At 48.2% G+C, this 22,719-nt stretch overlaps 1 protein-coding gene across 9 annotated transcripts in view; it reads left to right on the top strand.

Moving 5' to 3' along the window:
* The window catches only part of CARD11 (caspase recruitment domain family member 11), a 138,924-nt gene that overhangs the window by 63,203 nt on the left and 53,002 nt on the right, over window positions 1-22,719 (top strand). For all 9 annotated transcript variants that reach the window (XM_015133205.3, XM_015133201.3, XM_077995998.1 and 6 more), the window contains exon 2: window positions 20,849-20,980. In XM_015133205.3, coding sequence (XP_014988691.1) covers window positions 20,974-20,980 — 7 coding nt within the window. In that variant the 5' untranslated portion in view covers window positions 20,849-20,973. The remainder of the gene's footprint in view (window positions 1-20,848; window positions 20,981-22,719) is intronic.

The raw sequence follows: 22,719 nt of genomic DNA, 5'->3' as shown, positions 1-22,719 counted from the left end.
GCCATGGGTGCGGAGATTTGGGGGTGACCCCCAGCCGCCACTGACTGGCGAGTGGAGCCTCACCTGCAACACTGTCCTGTCACCTTAAAGCCTGCCTTCCTAAGTGGGCTCCTTCAGAGCTCCCTGCATACAGGGAAGAAGAGACCAATGATCAGAGAGCAGCCAGTCGCCCCCTCTCCGCTGCTAAGGAAACACATTCGTAACAGCCTCACGTCCATACCGATCGACCGTTTCTGGGTGCAGTTTTGACGGGTGCCTTATTTCATTATTGGGGGTTGTATCCTTTGGCGCAAACATAAGAAAGACTTCCCTGTTTGCATCTCATTTGTCATCTTGCACTTACATGACGGGAGGGTACAGAGGATGTCTGCGCCTGCAGAATCCCAGGGTCCTCTCGCTGTTGCTGGGGAACGTATTTCCGTCACCGCTGGGGTGGGGGAGGCATAAGCCATTGGAAAAACGTGGTCTCACGTTTGCTGGTCTTGGATTATAGTAGAGAGAGTGAAAAGAAATGGCCACCCCAGGCTCCAAGCCTGACAAATTTATTTAAAGACATTTTTACACAATAGAGGCATTAAAAGAGAGGGTGGGGGCACACCACAGGAGTCTGCCCCCTTAGAAGAAGAAAAATCGGTGCATTTCGAGATGTGTTTGGCTCATCTTACCTTGCATGGATAGGCGGAAAGTGTGAATCTGAGTATTTTTAAGTTTCAAGATCACTGGTGGGTTGGAAACAGGTGAGCCGGCCTCCGGGAAATTACTCAAATTCTTGAACAAGTTGCCTGCAGTCCCGGGAGCTCTCAGGAGAAGGAACGTGACCTGAGATGGTTGCAGCACCCCCACCCCCTGGCCGGACCGCCCTCTCACTTTCTCACCCTGTACCCGGTGCCTGCGCCACCCCCACCATCTCCTTCCTCCGAGTTGCCGTTCTTCATTTCTCTTTCCTTTTCTCAGCTCTGCACCTGTGGGTACAACGTAAAACCCTGACTTCTTGTTCCCTTTTCTGTCACAAGGCCCCGGTCCCGCCGTCCCCTCTTCTCCCACTCACCTCACCATCTTTCTCCGCCTCTGCTTCTATCTTGTCTTTTCCTTGACCCAGCGTCCTGTAAGTGCAGATCACAAGGTCAGGAGATCGAGACCATCCTGGCCAACATGGTGAAACCCCATCTCTGCTAAAAATACAAAAATTAGGACATGGTGGCGGGTGCCTGTAGTCCCAGCTACTCGGGAGGCTGAGGCAGGAGAATCACTTGAGCCCAGGAGGCGGAGCTTGCAGTGAGCCGAGATCACACCATTACACTTGCAGTGAGCCGAGATCGCACCATTGCACTCCAGCCTGGCGACAGAGTAAGACTCTGTCTCAAAAAAAAAAAAAAATGCAGGGCTGGGCACGGTGGCTTATGCCTGTAATCCCAGCACTTTGGGAGGCCGAAGTGGGTGGATCACAAGGTCAGGAGATCGAGACCATCCTGGCCAACACGATGAAACCCTGTCTCTACTAAAAATACAAAAAAAAATTAGCCGGGCGTGGTGGCATGAACCTGTAATCCCAGCTACTCGGGAGGCTGAGGCAGGAGGATCACTTGAGCCCAGGAGGCAGAGGTTGTAGTGAGCCAAGATCATGCCACTGCACTCTAGCCTGGTGACAGAGCGAGACTCTGTCTCAAAAAAAATAAAAATAAAAAAAGTCATTCCTGCAATTCCCCCGTGAACTGTCGTCTCCCATGACAAGCACACGGCCTCCCCGCAGGGCTCAAGTCCCAGCTTCCCCATAACCTGTCTCATCCCTTGGTGTCCCCTCCCCCAGACTGGGAAGTCTCAGGTCTTCACCAGAGATGATCGTAGCTTCCTGCCCAGGCTGTTTGGGGCTTCGAGTCACTGAGGGTTTGGGGCCTGGCCCCTGCTCACCTAGGCTCAAAAAATTGTAGCTGTTTTTATTTTAGTTTAGTTTGGTTTTGAGACAGGGTCTTTCTCTGTCGCCCAGGCTAGAGTGCAATGGTGCGATCGTAGCTCACTGCAGCCTGAGACTCCTGGGTCAAGCAATCCTCCCGCCTCAGTCTCCTGAGTAGCTGAGACTATAGACGCGCCCCACATGCCTGCCTAATCTTTTTACTTTTTCCCGAGATGGGGTCTTGCTATGTTGCCCAGACTGGTCTCAGACTCCTGGGCTCAAGTAATCCTCCTGCCTCAGCCTCCCAAAGTGCTGGGACTACAGGCGTGAGCCACTGCACCCAGCCTGTTTCTATTTATTTATTGAGGTAAGATTCATATAACATAAAAGTCACCATTTTAAAAATCAATAATCTGGTGGTGTCTAGTACATTCACAATGCTATGCAACACCCACTTCTATCCAGCTCTAAGACACTTTCATCACCACAAAAGGAAACCTTGTCCTCATTGACACTCACTCCCTTCTCCATCCCTGCCTCCCCGCAGCCCCTGGTACCCGCCAGCCTGCCTTCTGTCTCTATGGATTTGCCTATTCTGGGCATTTCATCTAAATGGCATCTTATGATGTGTGGCGTTTTGTGTCTGGCTTCCTTCACTGAGCTCATCTGTGCCGTAGCAAGCAGCAGTGCTTCTTCATGCCTTTGTATGGATGAATAATATTCCATTCTATGGATAAGATGTCTTTTTTTTTTTTTTTTAGACAGTTTTACTCTGCTGCCCAGGATGGAGTGCAGTGGCGCAATCTCAGCTCACTACAACCTCTGCCTCCCGGGTTCAAGTGATTCTCCTGCCTCAGCCTCCCGAGTAACTGGGATTACAGGGGCCCGCCACAACGCCCAGCTAATTTCTATGGGGTTTTTGTTTGCTTGTTTGTTTGTTTGTTTGAGACGGAGTTTTGCTCTTGTCGCCCAGGCTGGAGTGCAGTAGTGCCATCTCGGCTCACTGCAACCTCTGCCTCCTGGGTTCAAGTGATTCTCCTGCCTCAGCCTCCCGGTAACTGGGATTGCAGGCACATGCCACCGCGACTGGCTAATATTTGTTATTGGTGTTTTTTGTTTTTTTTTTTAGACGGAGTCTCACTCTCTCACCCAGGCTGGAGTGCAATGGCACGATCTCGGCTCACTGCAAACTCCGCCTCCTGGGTTCACTCCATTCTCCTGCCTCAGCCTCCCGAGTAGCTGGGACAACAGGCGCCCGCCACCACGCCTGGCTAATTTTTTTTATTTTTAACAGAGATGGGGTTTCACCGTGTTGGCCAGGCTGGTCTCGAACTCCTGACCTCAAGTGATACACCCATCTCCATCTCCCAAAGTTCTGGGATTACAGGCATGAGCCACTGCGCCTGGCCTGATGTCTTTTTTAAATGTCACTGGCACGAAGGGTTCAGGGCTTCAGGGACTGAGAAGGGAGCGGGGCAGAGAGAAAAGGGGATACCTTACTCAGCACCAAATGCAGCAAACAAAGCAGACTCCAAGTATCTCAGCCCCTCTCCCTCATCATCCCACAGGGCAGCTCTGTCTTATTGGTGAAAGTGGAGCTCCAAGCCAGGAGCAGCCCTTCCAGGAGGCCGGTTAGAGGAAAAGAGCAGCTTCAACCAGCCTTCCCGAGCTGCAGCTTGGCTCTGCTCCTGAGTACATTGTAACAATTAATTAGAGCCAGTCCTGAGTTATCTGGAGTAATAGGGGACCCGAATAACACAGAGCTAATTGAAACGTGGGCTGCAGGGGTGGCGGGAACAGAGAGGGCCCCATTCCATGAGAGAGCTATTTATTTTGTAGTTAATTATAAGTAAAGAGACCCTTTCTGAATCCTGCTGTCTCTCCATCTTTCTCCCTCTCAGATGCCCCACATTTAATTGGATGCACAAACCTATTTTGCTCCCAACATAGTGGTGCTCAATTAATGCGCTCTAACACAGGGGCTCCCCTGGCATCTCTTTGGCAGAATTCTCCGAGATAGGAAATCCGACTGGTTTGAATTCCATTTCTGTGCCCGTCTAACCTCAGATGGAGACACTCATTGTTATAATAATTGTAATAATAAGAGCGCCGGATATAGGCTTCATGCTTTATTCTTCTAGAAATGCCTCCTGTAAATGGTGATGTTACCATAAGACACACAGCAGAGGCCGGGCGTGGTGGCTCACGCCTATAATCCCAGCACTTTGGGAGGCCAAGGCAGGTGGATCACTTGAGGTCAGGAGTTCAAGACCAGCCTGGCCAACATGGTGAAACCCTGTCTCTACTAAAAATACAAAAATTAGCTGGGCGTGGTGGCGTGCACCTGTAATCCCAGCTACTCAGGAGGCTGAGGCAGGAGAATCACTTGAACCCAGGAGGCAGAGGTTACAGTGAACCGAGATGGCGCCACTGCACTGCAGCTTGGGCGAACTTCATCTCAACAAAAAATCAAAAACAAAAGACACGTAGTAAAAGGCGAAATCAGACAAACCAGGAATCTGGAAACTGCCCCACTGGGTCGTCAGTTCCTGGGGATTGAGAGGTGGTGGGGCTACTCTTTGGAGGTCTCTCGAGAACCCTTTCCGGAATGGGCAAATGTGCTTCAATATTGAGAAGCTGCTTTTATTGTATTTTTATTGTATTTTATTGAGACAAGATCTTGCTCTGTCACCGAGGCTGGAGTGCAGTGGTGCAATCATGGTTTGCTGCAGCTTTAACCACCCGGGCTCAAGCGATCCTCCCGCCTCAGCCTCCTCAAGTAGCTGGGACTACAGGTGTGCACCACCACACCCAACTTGTTTTTGTATTTTTGGAAGAGACAGGGTCTCCCTGTGCTGCTCAGGCTGGTCTCAAACTCCTGAACTCAAGCTATCCACCCGCCTTGGCCTCCCAAAGTGCTGGGATTAGAGGTGTGAGCCACTGTACCTAGCCTGAGACACTTATTTTCCTGTCTGGTTAAGACTAAAAATCTCTATTGTGTTCTGAAGTTTTCCATCTCCAGCGTCTTAATTATTCATTTTCCTTCCCGGAAGCTCAGCCACAGCCTAGAGTAATCCTGGTGAGGTCACAGACTGCCCAAGCATGACCGTCTAAAACATGAGATGGGGGCTTCCCAGCTCTCCTGCACCATGGCGGTCTCCCCTCCGAGGCTGTCAATGTCCGCCTGCATGTCTAGCAAGTGGGTTTGGTTACTGAGACATTCTGTCGTCCTGCTCTCAGGTTGACTGAGTGCCCACTGTGTGCAGACACCCACTGCACAGAGATATTGTACCCTGGTTGTCCGGGAATGTGTCCTCTGAAGGTCAACTGGTAAAGAAGTTACCATACACCCTTCATTCCCTTACACAATGAGAGAGTGACGAGTATCATCCCAAAAAATGATGACTGGTATGGGGTTATCAATATCCCACAAACATGACTGAACTCCAGAAACACCCCGGTGGACAGAATGGACTTTCTTGTTTTTGAGACAGGATCTGGCTCTGTCACCCAGGCTGAAGTCTAGTGATGCAATCACGGCTCACTGCAGCCTCCACCTCCTGGACCCAAGTGATCCTCCCACCTCAGTCTCCTGAGTAGCTGAGACCACAGGTGCATACCACCATGCCTGCCTACTTTTTTTTTTTTTTTTTTTGTAGAGACAAGGTCTCACTATGTTGCCCAGGCTGGTCTCAAACTCCCAGTCTCAAGTGATCCTCCTGCCTCAGCCTCCCAAATAGCTAGAACTACAGGCACATGCCACCACACCCAGCTAATTTTTTTATTTTTTTGTAGAGATAGGGCCTCACTATGTTGCCCAAGCTGGTCTTGAACTCCTGGGCTCAAGCAATCCTCCCGCCTCAGCCTCCCAAAGTGCTGGGATTACAAGCACGAGCCATGGTGCCCAGCAGAATAGACTGGCTTTGATGGTGAAGAAGGCCCTTCGGAGTCTGGAAATTGCCCAGGGTGGGAGCAGGTGGCAGATATGTTTGTTGCTGCCATAACACTGATGTTTGGGGACACTGGCAAATGAAGAGCTCTCCTGGTGGGACATACGGCCAGCTGGCCTGTCGGCATTTCACCGGGTAAAGACAGTTTGCACCCTGTAGGTTAGAAATCAGAGGGCCATCTATGCTAGGCTTCTAACCCATAAGTGATAGGGAGTGCAAGATGGATTGGCACGTACCTCCAAACTGCAGGCACAGCGGAACCATCTAGGTGGGAACAGCAGGCACCGGGAAGCAGTCACGGTGAAAGCTCTCCCCACACGTGGGGAGGTAGAGGACTGATCAGCTGAAGAGAAGAAGCTGTAATGACTGAAAGAAAGCCAGCGTTTGGCCGCTGGACACCAATCACTTGATGAGTATGAAATGCCGATTTATAGAAGACACTTGCTAAGCCAGGGTATACAAGGAAATATGAGGTGTGTCCCTGCCCAGAGGAACCTGGAAGACACAGAAAGATGCCAACACCACTGGCTGGATGAGTTTCCAATCGGAAGCCCAGACAGAAGGTCTGAGGGTAAATCTTTGAACTTTTTCTCTAAATTCTGCTTGGAATGGAGGTAATTGACAGGAAGAATAGGTTGTAACTTCTTGTTTCTATCCTGAGTTTGCTGCTAGCTTCTGACAGGGTTGGGCTGAGTAGCTAAGTAGCATTGCCCACTGTACGTGCCACAGTAGCCTTAAGATGTTAGTGCTACTCGTGGCCTGGAGCGGTGGCTCATGCCTGGAATCCCAGCACTTTAGGAGGCTGAGGCCAGTGGATCACTTGCAGCCAAGAGTTCAAGACCAGCCTGGCCATCATGGCGAAACCCATTCTCTATGAAAAATACAAAAATAAATAAATAAATAAATAAATAAATAAATAAATAAATAACCAGGCACAGTGGCACATGCCTGTCATCCCAGCTACTCCAGAGGCTGAAGTGGGAGGATCACTTGAGCTCAGGAGGAAGAGGTTACAATAAACCAAGATAGTGCCACTGCACTCCAGCCTGGGCGACAGAACCAGACTCCATCTCAAAAAAAAAAAAAAAAAAAAGAAAGATGTTAGTGCTACTCATCCAATAAAAGGGGGCTCAGAGAGGGTAAGTAACATGCCCCAGGCCACACAGCAACAAATGGCAGAACTGAAGTTTAAACCCAGGGCTCTCTAACTGCAGGACCACATCCTTCCTACTAGAACACAGAGGGGAACTGCCGTTTTTATCTCTTTATGCAAAGATTTTGGTTTTTTTGTTTGTTTGTTTGTTTGACTTCCTTTCTGTTTGATTAGAATTCCTGCAATCCTTTCCTCTACACCCCTTTTTGGAGGGAACAATGTCACTTCACACCAACAAGTACAACATACAATATTTGAACCTCCCGAGTGCAGGAGTTATGGCTTCCTTATTTGTGGGTTCCCAGCCTGTGGAACCCTGGCCACCCAACTCTCTAAATCTACAACAGAAGGCATCCTCAGAGACTCTCATTTTAACAAAGTCACTCAAGCCTAGCCCTCAAAAACCACCCCACTTCTTTTTCTTCTGCTGCCTGGAAATCTGCCCACTGAGCCTGATAGATGAGAAAGTGCATGTTGACCTCAAGCCTTGAACACCTTGGGTTAAAATAAGGAAGTCCAAGACCTAAATAAAACCCAGATCTGGCAGGGCATGGTGGCTCATGCCTGCAATCCCAGCATTTGGGGAAGCTGAGGCTTGAGACCAGGAGTTCAACACCAACCTGGACAACGTAGTAAGACCCCCATCTTTAAAATACAAAAATTTAAGAAGTAGCTGGGTGTGGTGGTGTACATCTGCAGTCCCAGCTCCTGGGGGAGGCTTGAGGTGGGAGGATGACTTGGGCCCAGGAGGTCAAGGCTGCAGTGAGCTCTGATTGCACCACTGCACTCCAGCCTGGGTGGCAGAGTAAGACCCTGCCACACACACACACACACACACACACACAAAATTTAAAGTGTCTTTTTTTTTTTGAAAAGGAGTTTCGCTCTTGTTGCCCAAGCTGGAGTGCAATGGTACAATTTCGGCTCACTGCAACCTCCACCTCTCGGGTTCAAGCAATTCTGCCTCGGCCTCCCTAGTAGCTGGGATTACAGGCACCTGCCACCATGCCCAGCTAGTATTTTGCATTTTTAGTAGAAATGGGGTTTCACCATGTTAGCCAGGCTGGTCGTGAACTCCTGACCTCAGGTGATCCGCCCGCCTCGGCCTCCCAGAGTGCTGAGATTACAGGCATGAGCCACCATGCCAAAAAAAAAAAAAAAAAAGCTGCTTCCTGAAACTTGGGCTGACCAGACCTGAAGACCTTTCTAGAAGGAAGAGCTGGGAGCCCTGTGAAGCTCCAGGGAAAGACATGCAAACCCCACCCTGGGCTCTTCTGCTGTGGTTGAGGCGACTTGCCCTGACTGCACCTCTTGGTGGATCCTGGGATGAGAATGGGAGGATTAGAAAGCTAGAGGCAGAAGCCTCCACCACCACATCCCTGTCACGATGGAAGAAAACCTGAAATCTGCGTTTAAAAAAAAATACCAACCTTCTAGCTGATGGAAAAAGTTGGCAAAGGTACTTTCAAACACCTGGGCATGTGTTTCGAAGCATTGCTGCATTTATCCGTTTGCAGGGTATTTCATAAAATAGATGGCCCCACAACTAGAAATGCATTTTAAATTGATCGCTGCGTCGATTCTAAGTGTATTTCCTGAGTGTCTTATAAATGCAGAAGGCAGCGGCAGGTGCCTGGTGTGTGTCCCGCTGCCTGCTGACTCTCAAAGGAAGCTTGTGATGCGGCCAGGGCCAGCTCTGGGCCCTGGAGATAACTTCATTTGAGCTGCAGGTAGTGACCCGAGTGATCACGCTGCATTCCCTTGGTAAATCACTCTGCTGTAGTTCTGATTTGCATTCTCTGAGCTAATGCTTGACTTTAAAATACGGTCCAGACTGGGCTGGGATCCAGGTTGCCTTCTTTCCTCCAATCTCCTTCTCACTGCTCCTCAGCCCCAGTCTTTCTTGCCACTTCTTTCTTCTTCCAATGAGTCTGGGGGCCGTTTTCACCATCTTTCTTCCGAGTTTCTCTTTCCCTGCCTCTTTTTCTCAGCTCTGAACCTCCTGTATTTGTCATGTGTGGCATATTCTTACTTACCATTTTTCGTTCCCCGAATCTTCTCACAGTCAAAGTTTCTTCCATTTTTTTGCCTTCTGCATCTAGGAATGCTTTTTGAATCTAGTGAGTGAGTCAGTGAGTGAGTGAGCAAATGAATGAATGAGTAAATGAATTAATGAATGAGCAGATGAGTGAATGAATGAGTGGATGAGTGATTGAGTGAATGGATGAGTGAGTGTGTGGATTAATGAGTAAATGATTGAGTGAATGAATGAGTGAGTGAATGTGTGAGTGAGTGAGAGAATGAGTGAGTGAGGGATGAATGAGTGAGCGAATGGATGAGTGAATGCATGAGTGAGTGCAAGAGTGAGTGAATCAGCGAATGGATAAGTGAGTGAATGAATGAGTGGATGAGTGAGTGAATGGGTGAGTGAGTGAATGAGTGAGTGAGTGAGTGAATGAGTGAATGCATGAGTGAATGAGTGGATGAGTGAGTGAATGAATGAGAGTGAGTGAATGGATGAGTGAGTGGATGAGTGAGTGAGTGAGTGAATGGGTGAGTGAATGCATGAGTGAGTCAGTGGATAAGTGAGTAGATGCGTGAGTGAATGGACAAGTGAGTGAGTGGGTGAATGAGTGAGTGAGTGAATGAGTGAGTGAGTGAGTGAGTGAATGGATGAATGAGTGAATGGATGTGTGAGTGAATGAGTGAGTGGATGAGCGAGTAAATGAGTTAGTGAGTGAATGAGTGGATGAGTGAGTGAATGAGTGAGTAAATGTGCAAGCAAGTGGATGTGTGAGTGGATGAATGAGTGAGTGAATGAGTGCATGGGTGAGTGAGCGAGTGGATCAGTAAATGAATGAGTGAGTGAGTGGATGGGTGAGTGAGTAAATGAATGAGTGAATGAATGAGGGAACTAGTGAGTGGGAGTGAATGCGCGAGTCAGAATGTGCAAGTGAGTGAGTGAGTGGGACCCCTCGCAGTCTCTCTGGAATATCCTCATTACCATGCTTTGCGGACTTACCCGGGGTTGACATCCAAAGGCATCCGGCTCGGCCTGGCCTAACCCTGTCGCAGGCTCCTTGGGGGTTCTAGTGCCAGCCGAGTGAGATGAGAAGATAATGAGGAAGATTTAAGGTCTGACTGTGACTCCCACAGACTCTTCCACCTCTGGTTCTTGGCCACTCTCTGAGTGGGACTCATTTGATGATCCTGGTGACCTTTTCTATAAAACTCAAGGGCCCAACTCTCATTGAGAAGATTCTCGGGGCGCTGGACCCACCCCACACATTCACATGCCAGCCCCAAGGGCTCCCAGGGGCAGGGTTTTGCTTGCTAATGGCCAAGTCTGCGGCAGTGCCTGTCCCGTGTCTGATTTTACGCCTTCCAAACTGTCTCTTGAATTCCCAAAACCAAAGAGTAACACAATTTCCTCCCACCTCTCCTCCTCCCGAATTTAATGGATGCACAAAAACACAGGCTCTGTATCCCACCTTGCCGTTGCTTTTGTGTCAAGTCTCCTTGCTAAACGCTGGAAGAAGACTTGTTTATTCAGTCACTCTACAAAGGAGGGCCAGGCGCCGTGCTGGAAAGGCGCCGATGGGTACACATGAGGCCTCCTCCAGGGAATTCACAACAGGTGTAGGAACCAGCAAGGGCAAAAGAGGGTAAGAAGCACAAACTGGGCCCAGAAGGCTGCCTCATGCCTGAAATCCCAGCACTTTGGGAGGCCGAGGCAGGAGGATTCCTTGAAGCCAGGAGTTCAAGACCAGCCTGGGCAACATAGGGAGACCTCCATCTCTTAAAAAACAAAGTTATCCAGGGGTGGTGGTGTGCCCCTGTAATACCAGTGCTCTGGGAGGCAATGCTGGGAGGATCACTTGAGCCCAGGAGTTGGAGGCTGCAGTGAGCTATGATCATGCCACTGCACTCCAGCCTGGATAACAGAGCAAGACCCCATCTGTAAAAACAATTAAAAATTTAAAAAAGACGTGGTACAGAATTTTGTTCTGTGCCCAGCACACAGGTGACATGAAGGGAGGGTCTTCACTCCGCTGGAGCAGTTAGACGAAACTGCAGAGTGGCCGTCCGGGCCCATCACAGCACTTAAGCTCACTGCATTCTTCTTGGTGGACTGATACTGAATGTAATTCTGTGACCACGGAATGTTTTTATCATAAAATTTCAGAGCACTCAATTCAGCAAATATTTATTAAAAACCTACTCCACACTGGATAGCATGGCCCAAACAAGTCATGACACTGACATGGAGAACCCAAAGAGGGACAATGGGCTCCCCGAGTTGCTTCCAACCCAGACAATAAAATGACAGCCAAGACACTGAAGAACACAGCAATGAAACAAATTCCATCCAGTGCACAGGTGAAGCCAAGAGCCCATCCTTGAAAGCACAGAGAGGTCTTGAATTGGAATCAGCTGGTGGTTGCAACTGCTTATCAGTCTCCTGTGGGGAAGGCAGATTTGCTGACCAGGCTTCAAAGGCAACAGCAGGAGAGAAGCGTATTTCATTATCAAGGCCAGGGTTTCCCCCCAGCCAGTCCTATAGCAAGCCTGACTTGACAGGAGTCCTAGAGGGTGACCTCACTCTGGGATATGGGTCTGGCTGAGTGGTCCCGTCATGGTTCCTGGTGGCCATCAGAGCTGTCAATCAGCCCTGTGCACAGACCTGAAATCCAGATGGGGCCAATGCTCATAAAAAGTGGACGTGATGAATTGATGTGCATTTCAGAACAATTTAAATCTGTCACTCCTAATTGGGCTTCTATCAAAAGCTTTTCTGCAGTGATGTTAGAAAAAAGGAGACCCAGGAAGCAGTGTCCTTTGGGAATACAAGGGGTGTGTGCCCTTCCACATTTCATGGTCTTGGTACAGATCTGAAGCCACTGCAGAATAAGCGTGGATTTATTCCGGGGGGCTGGGGGATGATGTGTGGTGGTGCCCTTGGTCTCTGGGTTCAGGGCACACGAGCCCCTTCTAACTTCCTACTGATGCTCTCGCCTTTCCTAAAAAGCTATCAAGATGAGACATTTTCATCTTCAGGAACCATTGGCCTTTTGCCTGAGTCAGCTAAAAATGATGTTGCCCCTTGTGGAGCTTCAGGTGTGAATATTAGAGGCAGGCTGGTGCCCAAGGGGATGCTTGGGGTGGCGGGCAGTGCTCTGGATTGAGGGGCTAGGCCTTGCCGGGGACGGTGACCAGGAAGCTCGGCTGTGACGTGACATGGGGAGGAGGTTGGGTGTATACGGAAGAGTGAGAGCTGATGCGGGGGGAGATGCAGCCCAGGGGATAAGGCAGAGGCTGGAGAAGTGACGGCATTGACTGCACAGTGAGGGGTGTTCTGGGGATTCAAAGTGCCACAGCAGGCAGGTGAGATAAATCGTCCTGCCTACACGCTGAAAGCTGGGAATGGCTAAACCAATGGCTGAGGGTGTCGTCCCTGAGTTACAATTTCCTGGGCGATCCTTATCTCCTCGTGGTACTGCTCACCCCTCAGAGCCGCACCATTTGTGTCTGTCTGCCGCAGCACTTTAGATATGGATGGTATTAAATACTTAGTTCTTGTTGACCACTTGCCAACTCTGGTTTTGTCTCTAGGAGAAAGGAATGGGAAGGAATAGATCGATAAGAGAGTTGCTCTGATTTCAGTGCTCAGAGATCTGTGGCCAGGACCAATATGACTTAGAAAGTGTGGGTTGTGTGTGGCACTTGTATCTGTTAGGACTGTTTGCAGCTGCAAATAATAGAAACTGAATCAGATTTTCTGCCTGCTAGGGATTTTACTCTTCTCATGGACCAAGAACTCAAAGGTTAGCTGTCCAGAGCTGCCATCAATGACCTGAGGTTCTTGTAGCATCCTAGTCAGTCATCCTTAGAGCATGGCCTTATCTTCATGGTCACAAAATAGCTGCTATGCCTCCAGGCATCACACCCACATTCCAGGTAGGAAGAGAAGAACAAGTAAAGGGCTCTTCTCATCTGAAATCTGCCTCCTTTTAAAGAGCCTTCCTGTATGTCTCATCCAGAAACTTCCACCTACATCTCACTGGCCAGAGTGGTGTCAAATAGCCACCTAGCTGCAAGGGATGCTGGAAATACAGGTTTTTGGATGGGTACAGTAATGCCCCCAGACAAAATTGGTGATCTGTTAATAAGTAAGAGAGAATGGCTATTGGGCCAGCAGCTGGCAATGCCTGCCACACCACAGCAAATTTAAAATAATTGCTACTTTCAAAATATGTACCAGTGAAGCTCTGCTGATTGTTCAACACATGTTAATTGATGGGAAATAATATCATCTCAGAATTTTGGTTGAATGAGCTGAGATAGACAGAGGTTAAAAAGTTAACTGGGATACCAGGGAATCGTCTTGCAGGGGGAATTTTCTAGCTGCTTCTGCAAGTGCCCTCTTTGTAGGAATGAAGGGGATGGGGCAGGTGGTACATGAAGGGATGATTCTGGCTCTTTTCCATCAAGCTTTCATTTCAGGGCTGTAAACACTGAGTATAGCTGGAGTCCGGGCATGTATCCATGTCTCCTCAGTCCTTTCTCATGGGCAGTAGATTGTCCTTTTAAATAATCTCTTTCCCTTTTTTTGCTAGAAGCCCTTTCAATTAAGTGGAGGTTTCATTGGAATAATTAAACCCTGCATATCAAGCCATTCACTCCAATCATGCAGGCAAATCAATTAACCAGAGATGCATTTATCTAACTGACTGTTTATCTCCTCCTGGTTGCAGAGCTTTTGCACTGGGGCAGCTCTTGGCAAAAAGAGGTTTCTGCCCCCCAAAGACAGCTCATTTCCAGAGGACTCCCTGGGTTTGAAGCAATGGGAATCTTAATGTTTATTTTATTCAAGATTTGATATTTATTTGTATTTATCCACTCTACAAATATATATATTGAACACCTACTAAGAGTATAGCTCCATGCTAAGTTCTCCTGGGGATACAGAGATGAGACAGACATGTGGCAAGTTGCTGGAACTCTCTGTGAGTGCCTCAGTTTCCTCTTCTATAAAATGAGGAGGGTAGGAGTATTTACCTCATAGTGTTGTTTTGTGTATTTAATGAGATAATCCACATGGAGCATTTAGCACAATATCTGGCAAATAGCAACTCCATATGCCTTTTCAGAGGCAGCTATTCGAGTATAAGTTCCAGCAAAATGATGGCTTAAATTAATAAAGAGGCTGGGCACAGTGGCTCACATCTGTAATTCCAGAGCATAGTGAGGCCCTGTCTCTCCACACACACACACACACACACACACACACACACACAGATACAGAGTAATAAAGAGGAAGATTTGGAGCTCGGGAAGCAAGGAATATAATTGGTTCGATTAGATGCTATGCTTAATAAACGTTAGCTGGGATGATTGCTAGTTTAATTAAGATCAGATGATGTGGAGTTCAGGGAGGCTGAGTAGGAATCTCTGCTCTTCCACTTATTGGCTGTGAGATCTCACTCTATTATTGAACGCTCTGATCCTACCTTCTCATCCATAAAATGGGAGTAATAAAACCACCTAATTGAGCTTCTGTGAAGATTAATCAAGGTGATATCCATGAAGAGCCAGGTACACAGTCAGCAGTTTCAGTTTAGGAAGGGGTGAGCTGACTCACAAGCATTGCAAAAGATGGAACGTGGTGTGTGTGCAAAGACTGAAGATAACTATTTTGTTCTTCATACTTAAATGCATTATCCATATTTCCAATGACTGACATGTGTTTTGTTTTTTTTTAGTTAGTTAGTTTTATTTTTTATCAAAGTAATGCATGAGTCATGCAAAGGAGCAAAATACACCAGGCATGGTGGCTCATGTCCGTAATTCCAGCACTTTGGGAGGCCAAGGCAGGTGGATCGCTTGAGTCCAGGAATTCAAGACCAGACTGGGCAACATGACAAAACCCCATCTCTATTATATTTTTTAATTAAAAAATTAAAAATAAGAAAGTAAAATAGGCTTGTAAGAAAAACATCGCTCCTCAACCCAGCCATCATCATCCCTTAGTCCTGATACCCAGAGGCAGTCACTTCAAACTCTTCTTCAGGCCAAGCGCAGTGGCTCACACCTATAATCCCAGCACTTTGGGAGGCCCAGACAGGTGAATCACTTAAGGTCAGGAGTTTGAGACCAGCCTGGCCAACATAGTGAAACCCCATCTCTACTAAATATACAAAAATTAGCCAGACATGGAGCATACCTGTAATCCCAACTACTCGGGAGGCTGAGGCAGGAGAATCGCTTGAACCTGGGAGGTGGAGGTTGCAGTGAGCCGAAATCGTGCCACTGTACTCCATCCTGGGCGACAGAGTGAGTAAGACTCCATCTCAAAAAAAAAAAAAAACTAGACAAAAAAAACAAAACAAACAAAACAACCTCTTTTTCACCTTGTTTTCTTCTGTTATTTCTTCTGTTCTTTTTCACTAGGTCTAAATAATGTTTGCCTTGCTATTTGTTGATATATTAGTTTTAAGACATTATCGGTTGACATACTGATGAGAATTTAGCTCTCTTTTACTAACAACCCATTCAAAGCACTTCCCCTTCCTCCATTCTCTCATTACATTAGGTCACAATCTGTTGCGTTGATTTATCTGTGGTGGTTATATTATTATAACTAGGTAAATATTGTTCATGTTAAGGCAAGTTGTGTGCTATGATGTTCTTTCTTGTCTGCACTTTTGTTTTTTCCTGGAGTTAATATTGCCTCTTTTTTTTTTTTTTTCCTTTGCATTTGCTCAGGGTTTCTTTTAAATATACTTATTCTTAATTTTTTCCCATCTGACTCTCAGATCTGTCATTTGCCTAACAATATGATTTCCTGAGTTATCAAATATATCAGAAAATCATTCTGTTTTTCCCCTGGCAACCTCTCCCTTGTGGACCCTCCATGATCCTGTTGCAATCTTGGCTGATCGCTCCTGGCCGCTTTGCTTTCATCCTGGGACTTTCCTTGCTGCCTCCCCAAGTAGATTCCTTGCTTTGTGAGCTCCATACCTTCCTCTTTATTGCTTACTTCCTCTTTTTGCTGCATCATATCCTCTAGTAGCTTCCAATGAAAAGGTGCATAGGAGACAAATATTTGGAGTTCCTGCTTTTCTGAAAATAATTTTATTGTATTTTCACACACAATAGTTTGGGTGGATACAGGATCCTAGGAAAGAAAGTATTTTCCATCAAAAACTTGAAGGCGTTGCCTCATTTTCTCCCAGCTTCCAGTATTTGTATTGAGGAGTTTGATGGTATATTTGCTTCCATTCTTCTTCATGTGACCTGAGGTTTTCTCTCTGGAAGCTTGTAGGGTCTTTTCTTATTCCCTGGTGGCCAGAATTTTTGGAACAATGTGCACTGAGAAGGTTCTTTTCCACTGATTGTACTAATATTCAAAGGGCCTATTAAGTCTGAAGTCTCATGCTCTTAAATTCAGAGAATTCTCTAATATTATTTCTCTGATAATTTCATCCCTTGATTTATATTCTATCCCCAGAAGATATATAACAAGAAGACACAGTCATTGTCATCTCTTTTTAGGATTTCTATTTATTGGATATTAGACCTTCTAAATTGATCTCATTCCCTCCCCTCTTATCTTCCTTCTCTTTAACTTTTTATTTAACTTTTCAGGAAATTTCCCCAACTTTATCTTCCAAGCCTTCCATTGAGTTTAAATTTCTGCTGCCTTATTTTTAATTGCTAATACCTTGTTCTTTGATTGTTCCTCTTCTTAGCACCATTGCTTTATGGATACAATGCTTCATCTCATCTCTAAATGATTCTTAATTATCAGGTTATGTTTTGAGGATTTCTTTTGAGACAGGGTCTCACTGTGTTGCCTCAGGCTGGAGTGCAGTGGTGCAAACATGGCTCACTGCAGCCTCAATCTCCTGGGGTTGAGCAATCCTCCTGCCTCAGCCTCCTGTGTAGCCGGGACTACAGGTACATATCACCATGCCCAGCTAATTTTTTGATTTTTTTGTAGAGACAGTGTCTCGTTATACTGTCTAAACTGGCCTCGAATCCCTGGGCTCAAGCAATCCTCCCACCTCAGCCTCCCAAAGTACTGGGATTACAGGTGTGAGCCACTGCGCTAGCCAGGTTATGTTTTTTAAAATTTTCTCTTGTTCTGTGCATTGTCTGCTTCTAGCAGGTTCCTTGTGTCCCTATGACCCTTTTGATCTCTGCCTTTCATGTGGAGACTTTCCTCAACCATCAAGTGATCCTTGTCTATCTATTTATTCTTAAGTGAGAGGCAACAAAAACCAACATTTGCCAGCCAGATACGGTGGCTCATGCCTGCAATCCCAGCATTTTGGGAAGCCAAGGCTATTGGATCACCTGAGGTCAGGAGTTCGAGACCAGCCTGGCCAACATGATGAAACCCCATCTCTACTAAAAATACAAAGATTAGCCGGGCATGGTGGTGCATGCCTGTAATCCCAGCTACTTGGGAGGCTGAGGCAGGAGAATCACTTGAACCGAGGAGGCAGAGGTTGCAGTGAGTGGAGATCGTGTCACTGCACTCCAGCCTGGGCAATGAGAGCAAGACTCCGTCTCAAAAAGGAAAAAAAAAAAAAAAAAAGGAAAAGAAGAAAAACTAGCATTTTGTTTGTCAACTAGCAGGCTTCATTGTGTGGTGAATGGGCATTGATTGTACTTGGAAAACACCACCATGAGGAATCTACAGTGCACTAAGCAATTGATTCCTCTTTTGAGAAGCAATAGTTGTTCTTTTTAACCTTGAGCCAGTATCTGCCATCTCAGAGCACGGTTTTCACTCTGTCTTAAGCTTATATGTAAAAGTGACATTTCAGAGAGCTTTTGCACATATACTTTCTGGTTACAACCCTTTAAAAAGGTAAACTTAAAAAAATAAGAAGCAATTCTAGATGCTATATAGTAGTAATCAAGGGGAAGTCAGAAAACCTTGGGTCCAAATCCCAACTTTATGCTAAGTATATGAACTTGAACCTCTCTAAGCATTTGTTTTGTTTTGTTTTGTTTTCAGACAGAGATCTCCCTCTGTCACCCAGGTTAGAGTGCAATGGTACCATCTTGGCTCACTGTAGCCTCGATCTCCCAGGCTTAAGTGATCCTCCTGCCTCAGCCTCCCAAATAGCTGGGACCACAGGTGCGTGCCACCATGCCCAGCTAATTTTTTGTAAAGACGGGGTTTTGCCATGTTACCCAGGCTGGTCTTGAACTCCTGAGCTCAAGTGATCCGCCCACCTCAGCCTCCCAAAGTGCTGGCATTACAGGCATGACCCACCGTGCCTAGCCCTCTCTAAGCTTTTGTTTTCTTGGTTGTAAGGTGGTGGTGGTGATGATAATACCGCCTACCTCAAAGAGTTCTGGAGGTTCGTCAGTGACGTCTAACAAAGTGTCTGGCACACCCCAGATAGTCTGTAAGCACGAGGGATGATGTTTGGTCAGTTGCATGTTATACCTCTGAGCCAGTCTTGCAAGTGGTCAAGAGATTGACTTTTAATCCTAGAAACCTTCCCTGACCTGAGGACCAAGTTCCCAAATGCTGTCATCAAAATTCTAAGGGCAGGCCGGGCGCGGTGGCTCACGCCTGTAATCCCAGCACTTTGGGAGGCCGAGGCGGGCGGATCACAAGGTCAGGAGATTGAGACCACGGTGAAACCCCGTCTCTACTAAAAATACAAAAAATTAGCCGGGCGCGGTTGTGGGCGCCTGTAGTCCCAGCTACTCGGGAGGCTGAGGCAGGAGAATGGCGTGAACCCGGGAGGCGGAGCTTGCAGTGAGCCGACATCGCGCCACTGCACTCCAGCCTGGGCGACAGAGCCAGACTCCGTCTCAAAAAAAAAAAAAAAAAAAAAAAAAATTCTAAGGGCAGAAACAGCCCAGCCTCAGTATTGGTTTTCTTGTGCCTCAGTTTCCCCAACCTACATTGACATAGTGGGTAGGGGGTAGGGGTAGAATAGCAAGGGGAGTTGTTCAAGCCTGTTTCTCCTTTTTTTTTTGAGACAGAGTTTTGCTCTTGCAGCCCAGGCTGGAGTGCAATTGGCGCGATCTCGGCTCACTGCAACCTCCGCCACCCGGGTTCAAGCGGCTCTCCTGCCTTAACCTCCCAAGTAGTTGGGACTACAGGCATGCGCCACCATGCCCAGCTAATTTTTGTATTTTTAGTAGAGACAGGGTTTCTCCATGTTGGTCAGGCTGGTCTCGATCTCCCGACCTCAGCTGATCTGCCCACCTCGGCCTCCCAAAGTGCTGGGATTACAGGTGTGAGCCACTGCGCCCAGCCCTGTTTCTCCTTTCTTGTAATTAAAACCTTTCTTCTTTTTCTCTTTGAGACATGATCTTGCTCTGTCACCCAGGCTGGAGTACAGTGGCACAATCATGGCTCACTGTAGCCTCAACCTCCTGGGCTCAAGCGATCCTCCCACCTCAGCCTCTTGAGTAGCTGAGACTACAGGTGTATGCCATCAGGCCAGATAATTTTTTGTTTTTTTAAGAGATGGGGTCTCGCTATGTTGCCCCAAGCTGGTCTTGAACTCCTGACTTCAAGCAATCCTCCCACTTCAACTTTTCAAAGTGCTGGGATTATAGGCATGAGCCACCATGCCTGGCCACAATTGAAGCCTTCCTTATAATTTTTTTAAAGCCTTTTTTTTTCTGATGATAAACACATTCTCTTTTTTTAAAAATGCAGACGGTATAATTTCCCTTTGCGTTTGCTGACTGGCCTGTGCACTGCTCTGCTGCCTTTGCAGAGGCCCTTGGTTCTGTGATTCCCTTCCCCACTCAGCCCCGGCCCCCAGCCCTGTCCCAGCCACAGGGCAGGAAGGCCGTGAGGAGACCAGGGAGATGGTGTCCTCCAGAGATGCCTGTCGCCACCACCTCCCCGGGGCTGAGGGCTTCTGACAGTTCACTCCAACCCCAGCCGATGCCCAACAGGAACAGCTTCTGTCAGCCCTGGGAGATCTCATGTCACCTCCGATTAGTCTTCATAGCCAAAACCAAGCAAGTCCCTGATTAAACATCAGCGGCTCAGGGTCCCTGTCACTCCTGAATGCAGCCGTCCTACAGCAGCAGCCTGAGGCCCGCCGCCCACCAGGTTCCAAGCAGCTTTGGGGACTGGCATAAGGCTCTTTCCACCATACCAGGGTTTGAACCCCACCTTTCCCTCTTACCATGATTGTGCCACAGCACTCCAGCCTGGGCAACAGAGTGAGATCCTGCCCTCCTTTCTCTAGAAGGAGAACTGACCCTTCCCCAAAAAACCCAAACCCCCAGCTGGGCTCCTAGATGGCTGAGTGGGACATTAGCAGTGGCCTCGTCAGTCACCGTAAGGAACACCGCCCTTGGGAAATACAGCGTGTGTGGGCCCCCGCGTGTTCCTGCCCAAATCCACGGGAGGCTGGAGGTTAAAGACATAATTCACAGTGACGGGAACTCTTCGGGGTCTGGGAACAGGGTTTGCTGCTTTTGACCTAATGAATTAGCACTGATTAGAGCGGCTCCAGTCTACAGAGGTTTCCATCAAAGCCTTTTCATCAAAGATCTTCCACACTGGTCATGAGCATGCCCAAGGCTGCCATCTTCCCTCCTCCCCATCCCCACGGCTCTTGGGGCCTGTCTCAGTGGCCTCCCAGGCTGTCCACTCCACGGGGTGGGACAGAAGCCTTTCTCCCCCTGTAGCCCCTGGTGTGGGGTCCACTCTGCCAATGTCATCGAGGGTGACGCACCCCTCAGGACTTCCTGGCCTTTTCCTCCCAAGCAGAGCATCGCTTTGATCCCAGAACGGTTCCCTTTCCCTCCATCCTCTGCCTCCCGCTCCAAGGCTGATTATCTCTTCCTTTTCAGATCCCGAGCACTGCAAGTCCAGATGCAACGGGAGCCTGGCTCGAGGGAAGACAAGATCCGGCCGGAAAGTGTGAAAGTCACACCCCAATGACGGGATAGCAGCCCCTGTGTGTGAGCACCCCTCCATGCCAGGTACTCAGCATCTGTTATCCCCTCTATACCTCTCTACATCATGGAGAGACAGGGTCTTGTTCTGTCACCGGGGCTGGAGTGCAGCGACGTGATCATAACACTCTGTAGCCCTCCACCTCCTTGGCTCAAGTGATCCTCCCATTTTAGCCTCCCAAGTAGCTGGGACCACAGGCACACACAACCAAATGTGGTGAATTCTTAAATTTGTTATAGAGATAGGGCCTTGCTATGTTGCCCAGACTGGTCTCAAACTCCTGGCCTCAAGCGATCCCCCTGCCTCTGCCTCCCAAAGCACTGAGATTACAGGCAGGAGACACTGTGCCTGGCCGTTCCTTTATATTGGAAAAAAGGCAAGTGAGGGTAACCTAAGACTTGGCGGAGGGGCTCGGGTAGTGAAGGGAGGGAGGGGCAGGGATCAGGCTCTGACACTAGCTGGAGCTTGGGAGACAATCAGAGAAAAGGCTGGCGGGCCCGGGATGCAGTTGTGATAAGATTGTGGGGCTGGCAGAAGGCAAACGTCGCAGGGCCTCAAGATCAAGATCAAGATGTTGAACATGGGCCAGGCATGGTGGCTCACACCTGTAAATCCCAGCACTTTGGGAGGCCGAGGCGGGTGGATAATCTGAGGTTGAGAGTTCGAGACCAGCCTGGCCAACATGGTGAAACCCCGTCTCTACAAAAAATACAAAAATTAGCCAGGCATGGTGGTGGGCATCTGTAATCCCAGCTACTCAGGAGGCTGAGGCAGGAGAATCACTTGAACCCAGGAGGCCGAGGCTGCAGTGAGCCGAGATGGTGCCACTGCACTCCAGCCTGGGCAAAAGAGCAAGACTCTGTCTCAAAAAAAAAAAAAAAAAAAAAGGTTGATCGTGGCTTGGCATGGTGGTCATGCCTGTAATCCCAGCACTTTGGGAGTCCAGGGCGGGAAGATCACTCGAGCCCAGAAGTTTGAGACCAGCCTCGACAACATAGGAAGACCCCATCTCTACAAAAACAATTTTTAAAATATTAGCTGGGCATGGTGGTTTTGCCTGTGGTCCCAGCTACTCAGTAGGCGGAGGCAGGAGGATTGCTTGAGCTCAGGAGGCAGAGGCTGCTGTGAGCTGAGATCACGCCACTGCACTCCAGCCTGGACAACAGAGTAAGACCCTATCTCAAAAAATAAAAATAAAAAATGATTGGAACTTTATCATAACAGCAAGAGGAAGCCACAATAGAGGTCTTGAATGAGTGAGTCAGGACATGAGGCCACCAGCTCTCATGGAATTCATCCTCCGGTGGGTCACCTCCAGATCCTTTGGTTCCCAGGGAAGGTGAGCGACACAGCCCTTCCTGTGGAGCCTGGCCTGGGGGCCTGGCACTTGCTGTTCATCCGTTTGCAGAGAGACTCGTGTGGCCTAGGACCTGTCTCACACTGGAAGTCAAATCCTGCCGAAGGTTGGGTCCGAGCTGCGGGTTGTGACAAGCTCTGGCTAAGACTTAGGTAGGGACGGGCCATCCAACCTGCAAGGCTGTTAAAGTTCAGAGCCTCGGGGCCTCCGGGAGCATTTCTGAGAAAACTGCCTTCAAAGAAACTGCCCAGAGCTTGACAGAGCCGCCGGGTTCGTCCCAGTGATGAGGCTGAGTCAGGCTGAGTTAGAGAGAAGTGCTGGAAGGTAAAATTCATTTCGAATTGTGTCTGAGACATTTTTTTTCTTTTGAGGCTGGCTACACTCTCCATAGATTTATTTTCCATGAGA

This window comes from Macaca mulatta, chromosome 3 (assembly GCF_049350105.2).
Source record: "Macaca mulatta isolate MMU2019108-1 chromosome 3, T2T-MMU8v2.0, whole genome shotgun sequence".
NCBI lineage: Eukaryota > Metazoa > Chordata > Mammalia > Primates > Cercopithecidae > Macaca > Macaca mulatta.
The sequence above is the reverse complement of the archived record's forward strand: the minus strand, read 5'-3'. Positions and strand labels throughout refer to the sequence as shown.